General features: G+C 37.5%; 3 protein-coding genes across 3 annotated transcripts; 1 reads left to right on the forward strand and 2 right to left on the reverse strand.

The window, feature by feature from the left end:
* Positions 1 to 702: 702 nt before the first annotated feature.
* On the reverse strand, positions 703 to 8,445 carry LOC110846468 (dendritic arbor reduction protein 1). The gene is made up of 8 exons (XM_022093235.2): positions 7,200 to 8,445; positions 4,592 to 5,177; positions 4,292 to 4,526; positions 4,184 to 4,206; positions 4,049 to 4,108; positions 2,410 to 2,439; positions 2,244 to 2,326; positions 703 to 2,172 (listed from the first exon to the last, which is right to left on the reverse strand). Exons 1-8 carry the CDS (start codon positions 7,431 to 7,433, stop codon positions 2,050 to 2,052), a joined length of 1,374 nt encoding a protein of 457 aa, XP_021948927.1. The 5' UTR covers positions 7,434 to 8,445; the 3' UTR covers positions 703 to 2,049.
* A 5,004-nt stretch (positions 8,446 to 13,449) lies between these two features.
* Positions 13,450 to 16,568, forward strand: LOC110845815 (nucleolar protein 58). Its single transcript, XM_022092326.2, has 10 exons — positions 13,450 to 13,610; positions 13,743 to 13,819; positions 13,890 to 13,942; positions 14,278 to 14,503; positions 14,603 to 14,838; positions 14,937 to 15,029; positions 15,133 to 15,217; positions 15,300 to 15,558; positions 15,669 to 15,927; positions 15,995 to 16,568. The coding sequence occupies exons 1-10, from the start codon at positions 13,566 to 13,568 to the stop codon at positions 16,183 to 16,185; spliced, it is 1,524 nt and encodes a 507-aa protein (XP_021948018.1). The 5' UTR covers positions 13,450 to 13,565; the 3' UTR covers positions 16,186 to 16,568.
* Positions 16,541 to 18,843, reverse strand: LOC110845816 (solute carrier family 35 member F6). Its single transcript, XM_022092328.2, has 9 exons — positions 18,384 to 18,843; positions 18,148 to 18,295; positions 17,990 to 18,080; positions 17,683 to 17,919; positions 17,573 to 17,616; positions 17,362 to 17,503; positions 17,209 to 17,292; positions 17,043 to 17,132; positions 16,541 to 16,967 (listed from the first exon to the last, which is right to left on the reverse strand). Exons 1-9 carry the CDS (start codon positions 18,455 to 18,457, stop codon positions 16,702 to 16,704), a joined length of 1,176 nt encoding a protein of 391 aa, XP_021948020.1. The 5' UTR covers positions 18,458 to 18,843; the 3' UTR covers positions 16,541 to 16,701.
* Between the last annotated feature and the right edge of the window lie 91 nt (positions 18,844 to 18,934).

Raw genomic sequence — 18,934 nt, forward strand, 5'->3', positions numbered from 1 at the left:
AGAGAGGGTCACGTATTCTACTCCATGATGATGATGCGGGTGATGTCATTCCAAGTGATACACAGCGTGTATGTAGCTCTACAATCCCTACAAAACAAGCATCGTCATCAGATTCGTGCATTAGCAAGAGCTAGCCGATGCTGCTGGATGGAAAGGGAGACACAGGTGCATGTATATTGTATACACTTAAGATCATCTTCATCGCTGGTTGATTATTATATGCGTGTACATATATTCTATCTCGTCGGAGAGAATTATTTTTCTCAATGAAGTGGAAGAAGCCGAAAATCTTGTAGGAGGTGGAACTGCTCTTGGTTATAGAGGGAGATGTCTGTATGCATGTACATACGTCTGCGTCCATTCATGAATGAAATCTGCACCGACCAGTCTCAAGAAATACAAATACCAAATAAAAAATTAACTCAAACTCGAGTAAGATGCCTCTCATTGTAGCAACAGCAATGCAAAAGAATTACGAAATGGTTATATTAGTTCGGCAAGATTGTTCACGTATAGTAGAGTCTCAGCATAATGGGACTGCAGGCAAGAGTTGGTTGAGACAACTTGTTCAATTTATATGCTAATAACCGTGAAGTTGACCAAGAACTCTATGCAATGAATGAAATGATGATGAAAAGTTAATATCAGAGTGTGCTTCGTATTATTTTAAGGTTTTAATAATCTGGTCTTGATATATTTTGCTCATTTTTTTTTACTGATGTGGCACAGTACGTTTATTTGCGTGGCTTTTCATACCACATCGAATGTATCGTACATTGTGTGGATGTGGGAATATATAATATGTTCGGTTACACTAAAAGCTCTAATTCATAGTCTAAAATGTTGTTGAGAAAAATAAATTGTATAACAATAATAATGACAATAATGATAAAAATAACAATAACATACAGACATCCCTGCAAGCAAAACAATACGCTGCGGGTATGCTCGGGTAACCTCTTCTGCAACGTACATACGTAATAATACATAAGAAACAATGTATGTATATGAGATGGACACGGGTGCAAAAGTAAAATATTTCATAAAATGTGATTTTGTACAAAATATTGGTAACACTAGCATCATCATCCTTCCATTAATTTCACTCTGTCTGTTGTGACATAACGAGAAACGAGGCGAGATTTTATTTGCTCTAACCAACTATCAATGCACAAGAACTTTTATACTTTACCCCAAGATTCATTAATTCCTTACTCTGTATAAATCAGGTTTTAGGTGTTTTCTTATCAACAGGTAAAATATTAGCTATTAATTATAGACCAGTTTTGTTTGGGGCACAACTCTATATAAATAAGACAATAATAATCTCTTACAACAGGTGTCAACAATTTAATTAAACTGTGACGTGTTTTCGTTTACTTTTAATATTGCACATGTAATGGCATCAGATTTATTTTATGACTTACTATAAAACTTTGTTAGGTCAATTTGTTGTCAGAATTGTAATCATATTTATCTATATGATTTTAATCTTTTATAAATTACTTGATTTATTCATCACATCACATCATTATTCTCTTGAAAAAATAACGTCTTCACTTAACAACTAGAAAATATCAAAATGCAAAAGCGTAATTAGATGGAACAAGAGAATTTGTTCATCTTCATCTTAAAATGTACGAATGTAAAAGTTTGTGGTGGTGGTGATATAATGCTAAATAGCCTCTCTCTGTCGGTAATAATATGTATTGTCTCCCACTTCAAAATGTATGTATGTAACTTAATAATGGACGGTTAATTGGCACTCTCTCTGGAGATTGGAGTCTTGGACTCTGGCACACTCGTTAAAATTCCAATTATTCTGTCTTATTCTAAATGCGAATGAAAACACGAAAATTTCATCTCATTACAATAAGACAATTATGGCACAAGTAGAATTCACACTTTATGATGACTACAACTAACGATAAATTAATCTTATCTGTACGCATTGGTATTTTATGAGGACAAGAGAACAACAATTGTTCCTATGAAGTAAGGTAAAGCTGATTGTGTTGGTTGGTATTATTTCTACTACGTACTCAGACCTCAATTCCCGTGATGGTTGGCACTGCTCGTGGTAAAATGAGCTTGATTCTTCCCTGGTTTAGGTAAATGACGCTTCATGTGCAATGCCAAGTGATCCGATCTAGCAAAAGACCTCTCACATACCTTCATGGAAAATACAAACTTAGCGAATGAAAACAATTACGTAGAAATTAAACCAAATTATCGGTGCTTACTTTGCATTTAAAAGGTTTCGCCCCCGTGTGCTTGCGATAATGTCGGGTCAACTCGTCACTTCTTGCGAATCTCCAAGAGCATCCTATCCATCGGAAAAAGTTCACATTTATAATGAGCTTAATTGTTCTTTGGCTGCAGTTATAAAACATCAAAGGTCAAAATTACCATCAAAATGGCATCGGTAAGGTTTTTCGCCTGTTAATAAAGTAACACATGTACAGTTCACATGTCAATACAACAATCAAGTTGTCAAACATTTTAACTATAAGTACAACAGCAGGTCTATCTTTGACAGAACAATCAATAAAATCTCACAAAATACAATAAACATCATTCCGCTTAGAGGTTGCAAGGAATACGCAATCATGAAATCACCAAACATCGAATCAATATAATTCAATTCTGAACAAATTGGGGATGTTAGGGACGTTGCCAATCCGGCCAGATTAGATATACACGTATTTTACGTATGTGCATGTACAGCTAAAAGATGCAATAGCAAAGACAGCAAGGTCTTCAATAAGGGCCTCTGACTGAGCTTATTGCATATACCATGGATGGTCCGCTCTTTTCCCAATAATAATTTCGTCCCTTATTGCTCATTTTATTCTTAACTCTGTAAACCGGTTTTTAAGAAAATCACTGACTTGCGAGTGCTATTTTGCTATGTGCTCATCTGAGAAGTTGTACATAAGATGGTGTATGTATACTTATCAAGCATTTTACTCTTGGTTGATCATTTTCCAACTAACTGACATCACCACCAGCCGCCCAGCCAATATCCGTGGTCCAGAGGTTTGCAATCAAATGCATTTTTCATTCAATTTCTGCGATAATAAAGTGCTCAGTCCCTCACGATTTGAAACGTGTAATCATTTATTTTCATTGCTTTTGGTGAGCTGCATAGGACCAAATCATTTTGAGAGCTTTGCTCATGAATCACGAATCACTTCACCTCAGCATCGCAATAAAGTTCCGTCACTTAAATCTGATGATATGGTCAAACGTTAGCATCATCACAACACATACGTAAATGAATTGGCAATAATTGATTCACTCATAAATCTTGGGTCAACGTCAACCCAGCCAGCGATTTTTTTGCATATCGATTAAATTGGCCTCATGTACATAAGTCTGTGTAGTATCGATTGTTGAGAGAGATGGAATAAATGGAAAGGGAAAAGGAAAAACGATTAATACATAGCTTCCAGATTAACTTTACTAATTTATTACAGCTCCTTCAACGTGCAATTGCCAACGAATTAACTACTAAATTTATTTTCAAACTGTCATGTTGCCAACTCCAATTAATTTTTGATATATGTATGTTCCCGAGCTTATTGACGTTTTGATTGTTTCATGCAATTCATACACCATCAAACTTTATGGAAAATTTCAAGGGAAAAGAGGTTTCATGTTGTAGATGTGACGCAGTGGAAGGTATTCTATGCATAGTATTAATGATGCGATTGAGAAGAACTAGCATGACTGTCCCTGGGGCAACGTGCGACCAACTCGTGAGAAAACTTTCTCTAAGGAGGGGAGGTTGCGTACTATCAATTCACGGATCTCGATGTCCTTTGGATATTTTATAGTGCCCCATGAATGAACAACAACCCTGCAGTGGTTTGACTCCATAGCCACATTTGCGCCCGCCACAACCACTCAAAGGTGCCAAGCTTTCACTCCAGCTTTCATTCACTCAAATCCACGCCAAAAATCCAATTTTACTCCGATTTTGAAATTTCTTACACCATTATACTCCCAGATAGTTGCTTTCTTATATCTAATATCAAACTCTCACCAGTATGCAAGCGTTGATGAGCCTTGAGATGAGAGCTTTTCGTGTACACTTTGGTACAACCTAAAGATGACACAAAATACCAATTAAAAGTTCATCATGGAATCGCCCAATGTGAGTGAAAGTGGTAGTGGTTACCAGGAAAATCACAATGATGGATCCTGTTCAAAAAAGTGAGAACATCATTAGTACGTGTGATTATTTTTTGTATGCAAACAAAGAGAAAGTTGAGCAAAAGAACCTTACCGTCTCTTTTCCAGGTCAGGATTATTCCTCCTGTTGTATCGCGGAGTGGAGTGAGACTGAGGAGTTCCTGCTGCACTGGGACTTTTGATGGTGAGGGGTTCCACTGGGGCTGGGGCTATCGTGGGTGGGGGCGGATGCTGCTGCTGCTGGACTCGTTTTTCCAAACCTGAGGATCCTTTGTAATACGGTGGGGGAGGTGTTCTGCGAGGTAACACTTCGGCCACAACAGGAGATTCTACAAATCAATTATACACAAAAATATGATGCGACTTAGGACATATCGCGACTTTGGAGTCATACCTGACTCTTGCATTTGCTGCAAATGTGAGGGATGGTGATAATTTCTTTGAAAAGGTGAATGTGGATAATTCATCTTGAAGGTGGCATATCTATATTGATTGTGGAGTGGTAGGTTGGGGTTATTTGGGTCCTGCATCCCTCCCAGGCCTATCGTGGGTGGGTGGACCATGCAAGGGACTGTAAATGGCTGGTGTGAAGATTGCCCCATGTCATCCAGAATTGAGGGAAGGGTGCTTCCACCAGAGGAAATGGGGACATTGCAACCAAAGTCTCCAAACATATCTTGAGTATTGGGCTCAATTTTGACGAAATCTTCCCAAGGAGGCAAAGTCATTGGGCTGGGTCGAAGGAAATTATTGTCATCGTAGAATTGGTTTGCGGACAGGAGAGATTGATTTTGGACTTGAGAGGAGGAGGAGTACAACATTTGGTGTTGGTGGGTGTGGGATTGTTGTGCGGATGGGACCATCATTCTCTGGTTAAGTGACATTGAATGCTGGTTTTGCGGACTTTCTGGAATCATGGCTTGATTATGGTGCTGAGTGTCACGTTTTTTCTCAAAACAGATATCCAGATCGCGTTTATCCTGAGAAATGAATATGCACAGTGTTTTAAGGAGTTGTACGCACATTTATTTTTAGTTGTGCCTTGGTGCATTTTTCAATACGAAAAAAAACAGATTATTCTGTTAAATGGCATAACTTAATTTTTATGTACTCTATGCGCATGAAAGTGGAAAGTGGACAGTTGTTGTGACTTGCTTTCTATCAGATAATGTGGGAAAAGCAAGTCACTACACTTTGAGGATTGTCTTAATCTTGGTAATTTAAGTCAACCAGTCAGTCACATTCACATTTCCGTCCTCCTCAGCCATCTCCAGCCAGCTACTCTACATGTCCTGTTCATACATATGTATGCTGGTCCACATTCCCCAACATTTTCTTTAAAAAAGGGTTAAATCTCATTCATTTACAAATTTTCTGCCCTTCATCAAGCAAAGAAGATGACGTCTCAAGCCAGAGGAAGTGTCCTGCTGTTTATTCTTGTACTTTGTGTTGTTTCGTCTTCTGGTATCTCTGTCTAAACCATTTTGTGAATGAGGAATATGTGAATGAGTCCATTACGGCAAGAAAAGTGAGTGCCCACTCTATTCATAAATCTTGCTGAGATTGTACATCGCCGATTATGACGGAGAGTGTGTATATGTGTGACTTTTGCTTTGGCTTCCAACTTTTATGAATGAATGGTCTCATAAAAAATATACTCACTAAAGGAAACCTGACAAGTGATTGCTCTAAAAGCGAAGCACGTTGTCAGCAAATACATTCACTTACAACGCCATATCCCATTATTTCTTCTTAATAAATTAATTTTTAGCCCGAGTCAGGGCTTATGGAACCGTCATGTCCGTCCGTCTGTCTGTCTGTCCGTCTGTCTGTCCGGCACGATAGAGCCAAAACGGCTGAACCGATTGACTTGAAATTTTTACCACATGCATATTGGACAAAATTAGGAAACGAGTTCGAAGATGGGCGAAATCGGTCCAGTGATTGACCGGTGGGGGTCATCGGAGTAGGTGGGGTCTTATGCACCAAAATTTCAAAATTGTCGTAGAAAGCTGAAATTTGGCACAAAGGTTGCTAATGGCTCCTACTAGATAAAAATGACTTCAAGTTGGAAAAATTTTCATCTTGAGCGACCCTATGGGGTGACCCATACCGATTTTTAAAAACCATCATATCGAACTAAAATTTGGTGGAGAGGTTGCTTATGGGGTTTAATGAAAGAATATGATATGATATTGGTAAAATTGTTATCAGGAGCGACCCTATGGGGTGACCCATACCGATTTTTATAAAGTGCTTTAAAAAGATGGAATCCGGCACAATGATACTTAATGGCTTCTAATTAAAGAATATGAAGTTAAAAGTGAGCAAAGTGCAACCAGAGTGACCCTATCGGGTGACCCATACTGATTTTTCAAAATCGTTATATTGAGCTGAAATTTGATATGGAGGCTGAAAAAGTGAAAACCACTGTTGGATAGTACATGCATACAGCTTAGAACTTCATGATGTTAAAGAAGCCCACTGGTCATGGTGGTCAAGGCACATGATTTGTAACTAATTCAAAAATTTGGTACCAAATAGTAGAAACTATCTAACAAACTTTTAACCATCCACAACACGGAAGTTGGTGATATTATGTCGGTCGGAAAAAAATTAGAAGTGGGCTCTGACTTATTGATTCAGGGACTATGTCCCTGACTCGGGCTATATGGAGTCTGCACTGTAGGTTTATCATAATAAGGACGGATTTTCATGAAAATCACTGGTCACATTATTTTGCCGTGCACATTCATGCTGTTTAAGACGTTCCTTAACCTTAGATTTCTTATGAAACTAGGAAATCCTAGGAAAGGTTTTTCATAAGAGTGACAATTTTTAGTGTGTATGCAGAGATTTAATTTGCAATTTCAACTGATTGTGAGTTCCATAGGAATCAAATGGATTACATACACGTACCATCATCATCAGTTATGATTGCATAAGTGTATGCAGTAGTCTGGGCATGAGTAGAGAGTGCATGGTGGCTCATAAATTTGTACCTGATGTGAAGCGAATCCAATGTCAAAATTGTTCTGAATTGGACCAGAATGACTATTGACGGCTTGACCGCCGCCGTTGCCGAAGCCGCCGTGGGTCTCCAGAATGGAAGAATCAGTTGAGGTCAGAAGGTCAATTTGGGGCACTATTTGGTCATCGTCGGGTAACTCCATGCAAAACGACATTGGGCAACTACCACTATCCATAATTAAATCTGCATACTCCTGAATGCTCATGGCACTCACTTTATCAGATTATCACAAGTCTCATTCATACATTTTTAGCAATTACTAAATACTGCAGCCCAGCAGATTTTCCACCACTTTTAATTCGTGAATGCATACGTGAGACGCAGTATATTCCTGCGTCACATCACTGCATATTCTCGTTCCTATTGTTGATCATGATCTCTTGTGTTTTCACTTTGGATTGCCTGCCAAATAAAGATTCAACGGTACAATCTCAACCTATTTTAGAAGTCACTTGGTTGTTGCTCACACTATTTCTTAAAGCACCACGACGATATGTGCATAATATTTCTCAAGTTCTCTTCTTTCTTTATACACTTTACACTCGGTCGAGATTGAGTTTCCCAATTGTTCACGAGATCACTAAACGAGCGTGGACGGAGAAACGGACATCTGTTGACTTGTGCCCCCCGATTTTATGAATGAATGGATGAACGAGCGAGGAAGAGGATTTAGAAAAACACCTCGTCGTCGTCATCATCGTCGTCGATCTTTCTTCATTCACGCCAAGGCACGGGATGATCTCTCTGACTCGTATGCTTTCCAGTTATAAACTGAGAGGTGAAACGGACAGTCAATTGCCTTATCTCACTACAGAAGAAGAGTGTAAAGAACCACAAAAAATATTCTTGAATGAATGGAGATCTTCTTCACCACTTCTTCTCCTGTTGCTGCTGGAGAAAACTTGTTTCTTGAGTTCCATTTCTCAACCCTCCAACATTCTTATCAACCACCGTCCGGCCAACAACAAAGCAAACTTCTGCTGATTCTTTCCCATCTTGCGTAGCTTCTCCATCCCAAGTAAGTTAAAAGAGTAACAATGTGCACGAAAGTAAAGTGGTCTGGCCAGCACCACAACAGTGCATTACATGAACACTTGCTAGATTGTAGACACTCGGCGATGCAGGAACCATACAAGACAGGTATATGAGACCAACACGCTGCTAAACAACATGAGATTACTCCTCATCGTCTTGACTCTAGGGTGAGATGATCTTTGGCTTTGGCTGGTGGTATGGTGGACGATGATAATAATAGGTATTATTATTACATGCTCGATCCCTTGGCTTGACTATTCTTCAATCCTCCTGCTTCAGATGAGTAAGCTTTAGCAAAGGTTTGACCACGGCTACGAGGACCTAACAGCGCCCAGGTGTGTGTGTGTATCAGCAAAAATATTACTCATTCACAAGAAGAAGATAGCAACCTCCCTGAGCATCTTCGTCTTCCTAGTCTGCGTCCCCTTCGTAAGAGATTTAAACATGTACTTACATCGGTTTGAACTTGGTAGTAGAACTGGAAATAATGTGCAACTTGGTGTATGGGGGCAGACAGTTTTGTTAAAAAGTCTACTCTTCCCAAATAATTAACACAAGTTTAAATTATGAGACGCACTCACTCCTCCACTTCCATATCTAACTTATTACTTGCATGGAATAAAGTGAAACGAAGCCATGAACGTCTCTAACATCCTATAAATCTCAGTCTCATTCACAAAACTCCTCCAAAGAGTTGAGTCAAGTTGTGACAATGACCTAAGCTGACCTCGTTGTGCTGCTTGTGGTGATGCGCTCTTTTATTAATGCATTTAATAAATAAAACATCAGTGTTTTTGTGGTCAATCTGATCATGTTTCTCAGATTTTATTATGGGATTATTTTGATTTTCTGGAAATATTAAATTATGACCAAACTCAAAAAATTTTGAATACTGTTGAACATGAGATTTTTTTAAGTCATGGATTTTAAGTCTTATTGTTAGACCCAAGTCCACCCAACGAGATATAATAATGTAGGATCCACCTGAAACCTTTAGCATCACTAATTTCCAGCAAACCCGCAGGTTCGCCATTTAAGTAAAACAACGCAACGTTTGGACTCCACAATATGCTGCTAATGAATCTTATTGTCCACCCAAGTGATAAGTGTGTAAATTAATGCCCATTGTCACCTCAGTTTCATTCATGCACTTATGTACAACCGCTTTCGCCTTGTTTAATTGTTTTCTGTCACCATCTTGGAAATCACTCACGCTATAAACTGGCTGATACTACGCATCAAACAATCTCTGACTGAAATCTCTGCTGCTGTACATTTTCCACGAGACGTCAAGAAATGAATTCTTATCTCGATGGGAAGAAGACGGATTGGTTTTTGATCATCACTTATTAATTAGTCGTCACGCTACACACTACCGTCGTCATCACCATCATCATCGTCACTGTAAGGGACTTGTACATGTGCTGGGGTGAGAGGTGAAGCATAATAATTAATAACTCCTCAGCATCTCAGAGGAGGAGGTGGAAATGAAAAAGTAAACATGTCAAGATGCAAAAAACAAATGATCGACGACAGCACGGTACGTCGACGGGTGATGATCTACTGCAACCACTAACAAACCAAATACTAGCCATCAAATCACTCTGCAAATATTGTAAAGAATGTTCGCACACAAATTGAAAGTAAATGATGATTTGGTTGTGTCTCGATGTGTTATCATACATGCAGTGCGAGTATGTTAAGAACATTATCAATTTACAAGAGATTTACTCTCGAGGAGAGTCGCAAATCAGAGTCAATTAGCAATTAAAGAGGAAAGGAGTAAATCTGATGACATTTCTGCATGGATTCGTGCACACATTACAGGGAAACATTTGGCCCAACGCTAATGCATCCATCGAACGGCATCATCATTTATTCCTCAGGCTGCTGGCAACATTTATAACCTGATAATTATGAAGTAATTTGACTGTCCATGCTTCGATTAATAAAAGTTTGCTTACTCGGTGTACATGGTGCTCACAACCAACCAACCAGTGTGTGGTCCCCTACCTCGACGCATAATGTGGGTCTTCGATCTCGTCTTATAAAATATTATAATTCATTGAGCGTGCATGAATTGGTAGGGCTGTCCATTTCTTATCCTTCTTCGTCCCTTTTTGAAAATTATGATCATAAAATTTTATGAGCTTGCACGGCTACATTCTATTATATTTGATACACTGCGTACACACATGACATAGGTCTCTCTCTCTCTCTCTCTTTCACCGTTTATCATGCGTCACATCTCATGTATGTATCTATCTGCAAATGCAATATTAAGGAGGATGAAGACTTTGTATTAAAGAATGGGAAAAGTAATTTATTGCGAACGTAGAAAATTTGGGGCTATTTATCTGTTGTGACTCTCGAGATAGCCGAGTTATATCAAATGTCCAATTAAAAATATGGACTTTGAGAACTTGCTTAGCATTGGTTCGCTGGCTGTTAGCTGTATCTGGCATGGAAAGAAAGAAATGAGGAAAGACGACGCATTATATTTTTGCTGTTATTATTATTGAGTCAGATATTGCGCTGTCCTACACAAACACATTAAGTTTTGTAAACCCTTTATCGCCTGAGCCCCAGGGGATGGGGTAGAACAACTTGTACAACTAAAGTGATGGAGACTGGCTATGGCATGAAATTACACAAAATATATTGCTAGAATTAAGAATGGAGAATAATGTCTTGAAACACAATTAAAGGCGCATCTAAATTAATTTCTACGCGAATCTTGTAAATGTGTCGAGTCGAACGAGGGTCGAGAATCAAGTTTGACCACTCTCTGACGATGACTCCGCCAGCACCTTATTTCTCCCGACTCTTAGAGAGCTATTATAATTCGTAGTTTCCCATTCAATTCCCTATTATCACATTTGCATTTATTACACACAGATTAAAAATTGTAATCAAAATCAAAGTTATTGTTGATGGGATATGGGGGACGTGCGGTTCCGTCTCTCTATCTCTCTCGTGGCGATTAACATTAAATCTCAGGAAAGTGGAATCAAAAGTCAAAAACAGGCAAAAAAGGTGAAGCGTAGGCGTTTCTCTGCTCTCATCTCATCTAATTTAACAAAACCACATATGTAAATACAAAGCAGACTTGATATAGCCCGAGCCAGTCGATGGCTTGCGTCTTTCTTAGTTTAGAAAACATTTGCCAGTTTCTCTTGAGAACCTTTGATCAATATTTTGTGGCATTTTTATCATAAATTTCTTTAAAATGACAAATAGTCAACCTCGCTACCGATCTTGCCCATTTCGAGCATATTCTTCATTTGCCCCGTACTACATATCGTCGTTGAAGAACCAACGATTGATAAGTCTTGCTGAAACTAATAAGGCTCGGCAGAAAGACAGACGGATGAACACGAATGACGAAGTGTCCATACTGAAAATTAGATGTCCGGACGCAGGATACGAAAATGTTCACAGAGTTATTCACAGAAAGAGAGAAAGCACATACATCATGTTGCGAATTCATAGGCCGCACAAATCACTGTACAAATATCTATCGGTTAGTTATTTGTATTCAATGCATAGGCCGCAGAAGTCAGCTTCTATCCTCATGGGCCCTCCGCGCTGAGGGCACATGAGGACAGACAATCGTCTGACTGTATTCAGTTGTCTTAGATAACCCATCCGACGAGCATAAACTTTCCCGACTTCGCTAAAATTTGGTTACTTTAGTATGGAATGGGGCAAATAGGACATTTGTTTGAAGTCCTGGTAATATCATACTACATAGTATGTAGTACATACATATGTACAGTGCATATAGTATATAGTACTACGTAGGACTTCAGTTATTAAAATAAATATGAGATTTTATAAATTCTTTTCGCTATTAACACAATTATTTTTCAGAATTACATGGATCACGTTACAAGCATAATATCATAGTAAAGTATAAAAAAAACAAAGTCCACATATGTATAGTAATAAGTATTTGAGTAGTTCTTGACGTAGTCGCAAGAACGTCATAAAGGAACTTGGATATTAATTAGATGGCTATTGATTGTATTTAATCACGAATGTTTTATTATGATATATAGTCTAACTCTGTGGTTTTATCTTTACTCTGTAAACTTCTAGTAAGTTTCTAATCACTAGTAATCACAGTTAATATATAAATCTAAATTGATCTATGATTTACCGATTTTCTTCTAAAGTATGACAGAATGATGGAAAGGTTCATTTTACCCAAGGTTTAGTCAGTACATGAATGCATACAGATGAAATAATTGGGGGATAAATTTCCCAACTATTATAATACTGAGAAAATTAGGTGTTGCTGCAGTTGGGAGTTTGAAGTTCTCTTCTCTGCGTAATATTTATTGTCCTCGAACTTCATATTTAAAAGTGACATCATATCATCAGGGCTCATCCCATCAATAATATGGGATCTTCTAATCAACTGTAATTTATTGACTGGTGAACATTAATGGGGAGTGCTTAAAAGTACAAATACATACAGTTCATGACGAGATTCTCTAGCGTTAGGTTGGATTGAAAACAAACACAGTATGCAAATCTCATCTTCATTCACTCTTCTTTCTGTAGATTGAAGTGTATTTGTATTTCGAAGTGCTTCACTGTACTGTGCACGTGCCCAGCTTAATGTGATTGTCATCTCTTTTTTGCTAATTGAAAACGCGCCTGTGACCAATTCAGTCATCAATAACATCCTAAATGGTGTTAAATGTTTCATCCTTTCATTATTTTCTCAATCATGGTTTACTAAGGACAGGAATAGGGGGCATAACTCGTTAGCGTCTTTTGACATAACTTGGAATAAAACGATAATTTCAATCTAAACGTGTTACACACAACTCAACTTGCATGCAACTGGCTAACTCCAACTCATATATACTCAACGAATTGCACGTGTACATGCACAATATTAATCTTTGTCGACAACCAATCGTAACATAGACAAATGACACATGCAATCCTAAAAATGTATTCTGATTAGTAAAATAATTAAATTGGTTTAATATCTCTAAATAAATAGGGTAATTTTTAATTAGCTAATTTACTGCGAATTTAAATTCGAATTAAACGAAAGGTAATATAGTATTACTCCTCTAATTCTGTGACGAAAACAAAGACGACTGCAACACCGAATAAGTGTGTGGCTAAATGCTGCTCCGAGCCTGGTCTGAGTTTGAGCACGAGTCTCGCTGACTCTCCATGCCCTCAACTCGTGCGTCTCTCTCTCCATGCAATCTCGCTCCTCTTTTAGGTTCCGGAGTTCATAATTTCGAAATTGTAAGGAAATAAGGACACTGCCAAAATGTTGGTCCTTTTCGAAACGGCTGCGGGCTATGCCGTCTTCAAGGTGAGTGTCGAGTTTAAGATAGTTTAAGAGGTCTACGGATGATTGAAACCATCCACCATCCATACATATACATGAATGATGTCGCCAATTGTCAATCTTCTTCTTAAATGTGTTTTAATATTATTTTTGTAGTTGCTGAAAGACAATACGTTAGAGGAAATTGACAATCTGTATAAAGATTTTGAGTCCCCAGAGAAAGCGAGTAAAATGTAAGATTAGTGATATTAAACATATCAAATAAAGGTTAATACTAATAATGCTTTTGTTTGTGTCAAACAGAGTCAAGTTAAAATTCTTTGAAAAGTTTGTAGACACGACGGATGCCCTGTCTGGTACGTACAAGCTTAGATAATGTCAATAGTACTTGTATTTATAAGTATTTTAGACTAAAATTTTAGTAAATGTAAATTTAGTAAAAAGTATTTTGATCAAAGTTGCACATATCCATTCTCCATCATCTTTTCAATCTGGGAGTTGCCCATTAGTCCCTAGGTCATAGTAATATAATAATTGGTGAACCGTAATCGTAGTGTATCGATCCTTAATGCGAATACAGTACCCAATGAAAGTTATTATCAATTATCTGTAAAGTTTATGACTACAACTCGGCATCTGCATCTCGAAGAACTAAGTTCTGGAAATGATAATGATTTGTTTATGTTTGCAGCCGCCACGGCCACAGTTGAGGGAAAAGTTTCAAAGCCCTTGAAGAAAATATTGAAAAAGTTGGTAGCAAAAGACGTTCAAGACCAGTTGCTCGTGGCGGATGCCAATTTGGGTAAAGCCATCAAGGAGAAAATGAGTCTTAGTTGCATGTCTAGTACTGCCGTATTAGAGTTGATGAGGTGTATCAGATCCCAAGCGGACTCTCTTATCGGAAGTCTTCCCAGCAGGTCAGTATTTATGTTATATGCTATTGGTGTGATATCTTGAAAATTGCATTCCATTCATAATTGAATACTGATGTGTGGTTTATTATTTTTACTTCTTAGTGAAATGGCAGCCATGTCTTTGGGTTTGGCTCACAGTTTGGGAAGATACAAGTTAAAGTTCAGTCCGGATAAGGTGGACACGATGATTGTGCAAGCCGTTAGCCTCCTGGATGACTTGGACAAGGAACTTAACAATTACATTATGAGGTGCAAGGAATGGTACTCTTGGCACTTTCCAGAAGTTACTAAACTTATTCAAGATAACGTAACATTTATTAAAGTGATCAAACTTATGGGTATGTTACTGATTGATTTTTTTAGTATGGTACACATTGTATGTTATGTTTGCTTGTTTGGTTAATTAACTTTTTAATTCTTCTTATTCTTATTTAAGGAATGCGACACAATGCAAAAACGACAGACTTTTCCGAAATCCTTCCAGAAGACTTGGAAGAGAAATTAAAAGAAGCAGCTGAGATTTCAATGGGTACTTTTAAATTTATTTATTCATAAATAAATAAATGTATGCCTTCTACCCACAATTTCTTTACACTTGTGAGGATGATAATATTACTCTTATAATATTTCAGGAACTGAAATTTCTGATGAGGACATTGAAAATATTTCATTTTTAGCCGACCAAGTTTTAGAAATTTCCGAATACCGCACTCAATTGTAAGACTTTTAAACTAGGATTAATATGCCATTCAACCAATCAGGATGATTAAATGAATTTAACTGATAACGATTACTTTAGGTACGAATATCTTAAGAACCGAATGATGGCGATTGCCCCCAATCTCACAGTTCTTGTCGGTGAACTAGTTGGTGCAAGATTAATTGCTCATGCCGGTACCCTCATTAATTTGGCCAAGCATCCAGCTTCAACCGTTCAGATTCTTGGAGCGGAGAAAGCACTTTTCAGGGCATTGAAAACTAAGAAGGACACTCCCAAATATGGACTGATTTATCATGCTCAACTAGTTGGTCAAGCAAGTACGAAATTAAAGGGAAAGGTATGATACATTACTGATTTTGCGAGTTTTGGTTATTATTCGACATGAATTCATAATTCATTTATTTATTTATATTTCGTAGTTGAATCATGTATTTGTATTTATTATAGGCATCAAGAATGCTGGCAGCCAAAGCTGCGTTAGCGGCTAGAGTTGATGCACTTGGAGAAGAAACTTCCTTAGCTTTGGGGACTGAGCATCGTGCCTATCTAGAAGCTAGAATCCGACAACTGGAAACTGGGGACAAACGGGCAGTGTCAGCAATGAAAAAGAAGTTTACACCACAGAAGTACGATAATAAGAGCGAGGTTCGACAATATTTACGATCACAAGATTCCAGCGTGACTAAAAAACGACAACATGATGAAGGTATTTACTTGCTCAATTATGTGGCATTACGATAATTTATTACAAAATTATTCCTCATTTTCCACAGAGGAAGGAAATGGTGAAACGGTAGAAGAGACACAAGAAGTTCCCAAGAAGAAAAAGAAGAAAGATAAGAAAGTGAAAGTGGAGCCAGAAGAAGAAGTTGAAGATCCTCCTGCTCCTGTTGAAGAGGCAGAAGAACCTCCAAAAAAGAAGAAAAAGAAGAGCAAAAAATCTAAAACTGAAGAAGATGAATAGGTTCGCCCTAGACTTTGTGTTCAGCAGATTGTGTCATTGTCGTAGTTTAATTGTACATGTTTCTAATCCTGTTTTATAATTATTATTACAACGTAGTTTAAAACTACTAGGTTTGACTGCAATGGATTTTATGGTTCTTCAAATCTTTTGAAGGATATCCAGCTTATAATTTGTTTAGAGTTACGTAAACGATACCTATTACATACATCCTTACTTCCATTGGACACTTTGAAACTATATAAAAATACACAAGTTTATTTTTACGTTGTTATAAAATCAATGAATGCCCATTCATAATGAATTCAAGTCGACCTCTGATATGCATTAAAAAATATAAATTTGATAAAACGGAAAATATTAATAAAAGTAATTTTATTTACAAATATCAGACTTTTGTGTATAATTTCTATAAGACGATCGTACGTAAACCAGTTCCAAAGTCGTTCTATTCTAGATAATTTAATTTTTATTTGAATCGATTTCGTATCAAAATCACTAAAATTGACAAGTTAAGACTTAAGACTCGTGCATAGTTTCTGAATTCTGTGTGATTACTACTTGAGGGGGTGCAGCAGGGGTAGGGTTAAAAAGTGCATCTGGAGGATCACTGAACAAACGGCGAGGAGCTGGGACCAGACCACACCGTTGCAAAGTTGGGACGATTATTACATTGTTATACAAGCACATTCCGCAGATTAGGAACGAAAATCCAATGAGTTGTAAGTAGTTGAATGTTTGCCATTGTACAGCAAGACTAACCATCCAAATCACTAATGTTCTCACTAAAGTACAAATAATAATAATGCATAGTCGTTGCATAAAAGTTTCTCGGCTGTTGTATTAGTAGTTGAGCATACCTGAATCCAATACCATTCTTGTTGTTGCAGATAATTCTTTTGTGACCGATACACCAGCAAAATTGAAAAAGGCGATGGAAACGATTGTTCCTGAAGAGAGGGAAAATATGTAGATAGTTGAAACGAGCTTTTAGCATTGCACAAAACGGTGAATGAGTCTACCAACCAATAAAAGCACAGACAAGCTTTGGATTGTTTCCTAGTTGAACAAATCCATCCAGGGCATCCTCCAACACAAAATGGGGTGGATCTGGTAATCATTCATTATTGCTTTCTTCACTTTGATTGAAAATATTTAGATTAATATAGTACTACTTACTTCCAAAAGGTTTTGGAACAGGGATAAAGTACATGGGAATGAGAAGGAATCCTAATGTACAGAACCCAAACACACCCTCCCATCCGACGGCTTGCAAGGCAGGAACGTTATGTTTGTTGATAAACTTTTCTTCATACACCATCTATATCATATAATATTTATGCCTATTACTTACATACATACATATATCATTTTATATATTTTTTCTTGCTTGACAAGCAGTGATGATTTGGGCCATCACAATTAACAAGTCCCCTGAAATGATAGGTTATCGAATATGTTGAGAATAGTAAAACAAGCATTTTTAAAATTAAATATTACCCGTGATAATGTTGTTTCGTCCTCGCGAGTCGTCATTGGACTTGAAAATAAAGTCACTTGTTCCTACTACCGTCAGTCCAAGAATGATGAAAGAAATCCCAAGCCATTTAATGGACTCTAGCACGCGATGTAAAAAGGCCACCGAAAGAAGGCCAGTGAAGATTATGACTGCTCCCCTCAGCATTTGGAAGGAGGACGCATACGTGAGCGTCAGCCCCACATACATTGTGCTGGTGGCTGTAACAATAAAGTAACAAGAAGAACGTTACATAATTATAAGAGGGGCACGTTGTTAGTTTTCATGCACCAATCATGTCCATGAGGGCAGGGGGCAGAAAAATCCATCGACTGAATGATGGGCTATTATCAACTAGTGGTGCCAGGTCGTCAAGTTCTCCCTATAGCGTTTATTTTAAATACTTTGCATTTTATCTTTATGAATAACGTAAAATTGACACCACTTACCGATCTTCGTCTCTTGTACAACATAATTATGCTAAATGCAATAAGGCACATAATTTCCCCAAGGAACATCGAGCAGGCTTGCAAATAGGGATGCGCAAATGGTCTCAATACTCCATCTGACCCTTTTGATTGCATCGTGTCGGCCCATCTACAATTATAAATGACATCCACATTATTATTATGTGCTGCAATTATCACTTTCTCATATATTTTCACCGTATATTTTGTTAACTTACTTTGTACTCAGTGTATTTAACGAACCAGTTGTGACCATGAGAAGAGCAATCAGTAATTGCTTCCGACTCCACATATTTAATAGAGTGATATTATATAACTTTAATAACGGTTCTTAAAGTAAGATTATCGTTGAGTGCTTAATTATTTTCGGAAATGGAATGCTGGAATATTACGAATTACGTACGACGCAGAAACATCCACCCACAATTAAATAATCTACAATAAATAACGTAACGTATGACTAAGTAGTTATAAATAGGAGTATTCTTTACAAATTCTTTAGCTCTTAAAGAGTAAAGACGACTAATCTAGATATTACCAACCAGCACAAATTAAAGTTAAAAGTTGTAATTTGATCACACAATACAGTCACAAGTTGACAGTCCAGTTCATACTTGAAGGCAAACACGGAGAAGTACTGTCAACTGTGTGCTGTGCTGATCATGTTGCATACACGAAAACTAATGGTTTATATTCATTTCATATGGTTAGATAAAATTAAATGGTTTGTTTGAGGAAAGTATTTGTTCTCATTTTTTTCTCGAACTTA

This window comes from Folsomia candida, unplaced genomic scaffold (assembly GCF_002217175.1).
Source record: "Folsomia candida strain VU population unplaced genomic scaffold, ASM221717v1 Fcan01_Sc003, whole genome shotgun sequence".
NCBI lineage: Eukaryota > Metazoa > Arthropoda > Collembola > Entomobryomorpha > Isotomidae > Folsomia > Folsomia candida.

Coding starts and splice junctions, on each gene's coding strand:
- LOC110845816 (XM_022092328.2), bottom strand. CDS start 18,457: ATGTGGAGTCGGAAGCAATTACTGATTGCTCTTCTCATGGTCACAACT. Junction 17,920..17,989: donor TGCCCTCATGGACATGATTG/GTGCATGAAAAC, acceptor TTATTGTTACAG/CCACCAGCACAATGTATGTG. Junction 17,617..17,682: donor ACGAAACAACATTATCACGG/GTAATATTTAAT, acceptor CTATCATTTCAG/GGGACTTGTTAATTGTGATG.
- LOC110845815 (XM_022092326.2), top strand. CDS start 13,566: ATGTTGGTCCTTTTCGAAACGGCTGCGGGCTATGCCGTCTTCAAG. Junction 14,504..14,602: donor ATCGGAAGTCTTCCCAGCAG/GTCAGTATTTAT, acceptor TTTACTTCTTAG/TGAAATGGCAGCCATGTCTT. Junction 15,030..15,132: donor AGCAGCTGAGATTTCAATGG/GTACTTTTAAAT, acceptor ATAATATTTCAG/GAACTGAAATTTCTGATGAG.
- LOC110846468 (XM_022093235.2), bottom strand. CDS start 7,433: ATGAGCATTCAGGAGTATGCAGATTTAATTATGGATAGTGGTAGTTGC. Junction 4,527..4,591: donor GCAGCAAATGCAAGAGTCAG/GTATGACTCCAA, acceptor ATTGATTTGTAG/AATCTCCTGTTGTGGCCGAA. Junction 2,173..2,243: donor CGAAACCTTTTAAATGCAAA/GTAAGCACCGAT, acceptor TTTTCCATGAAG/GTATGTGAGAGGTCTTTTGC.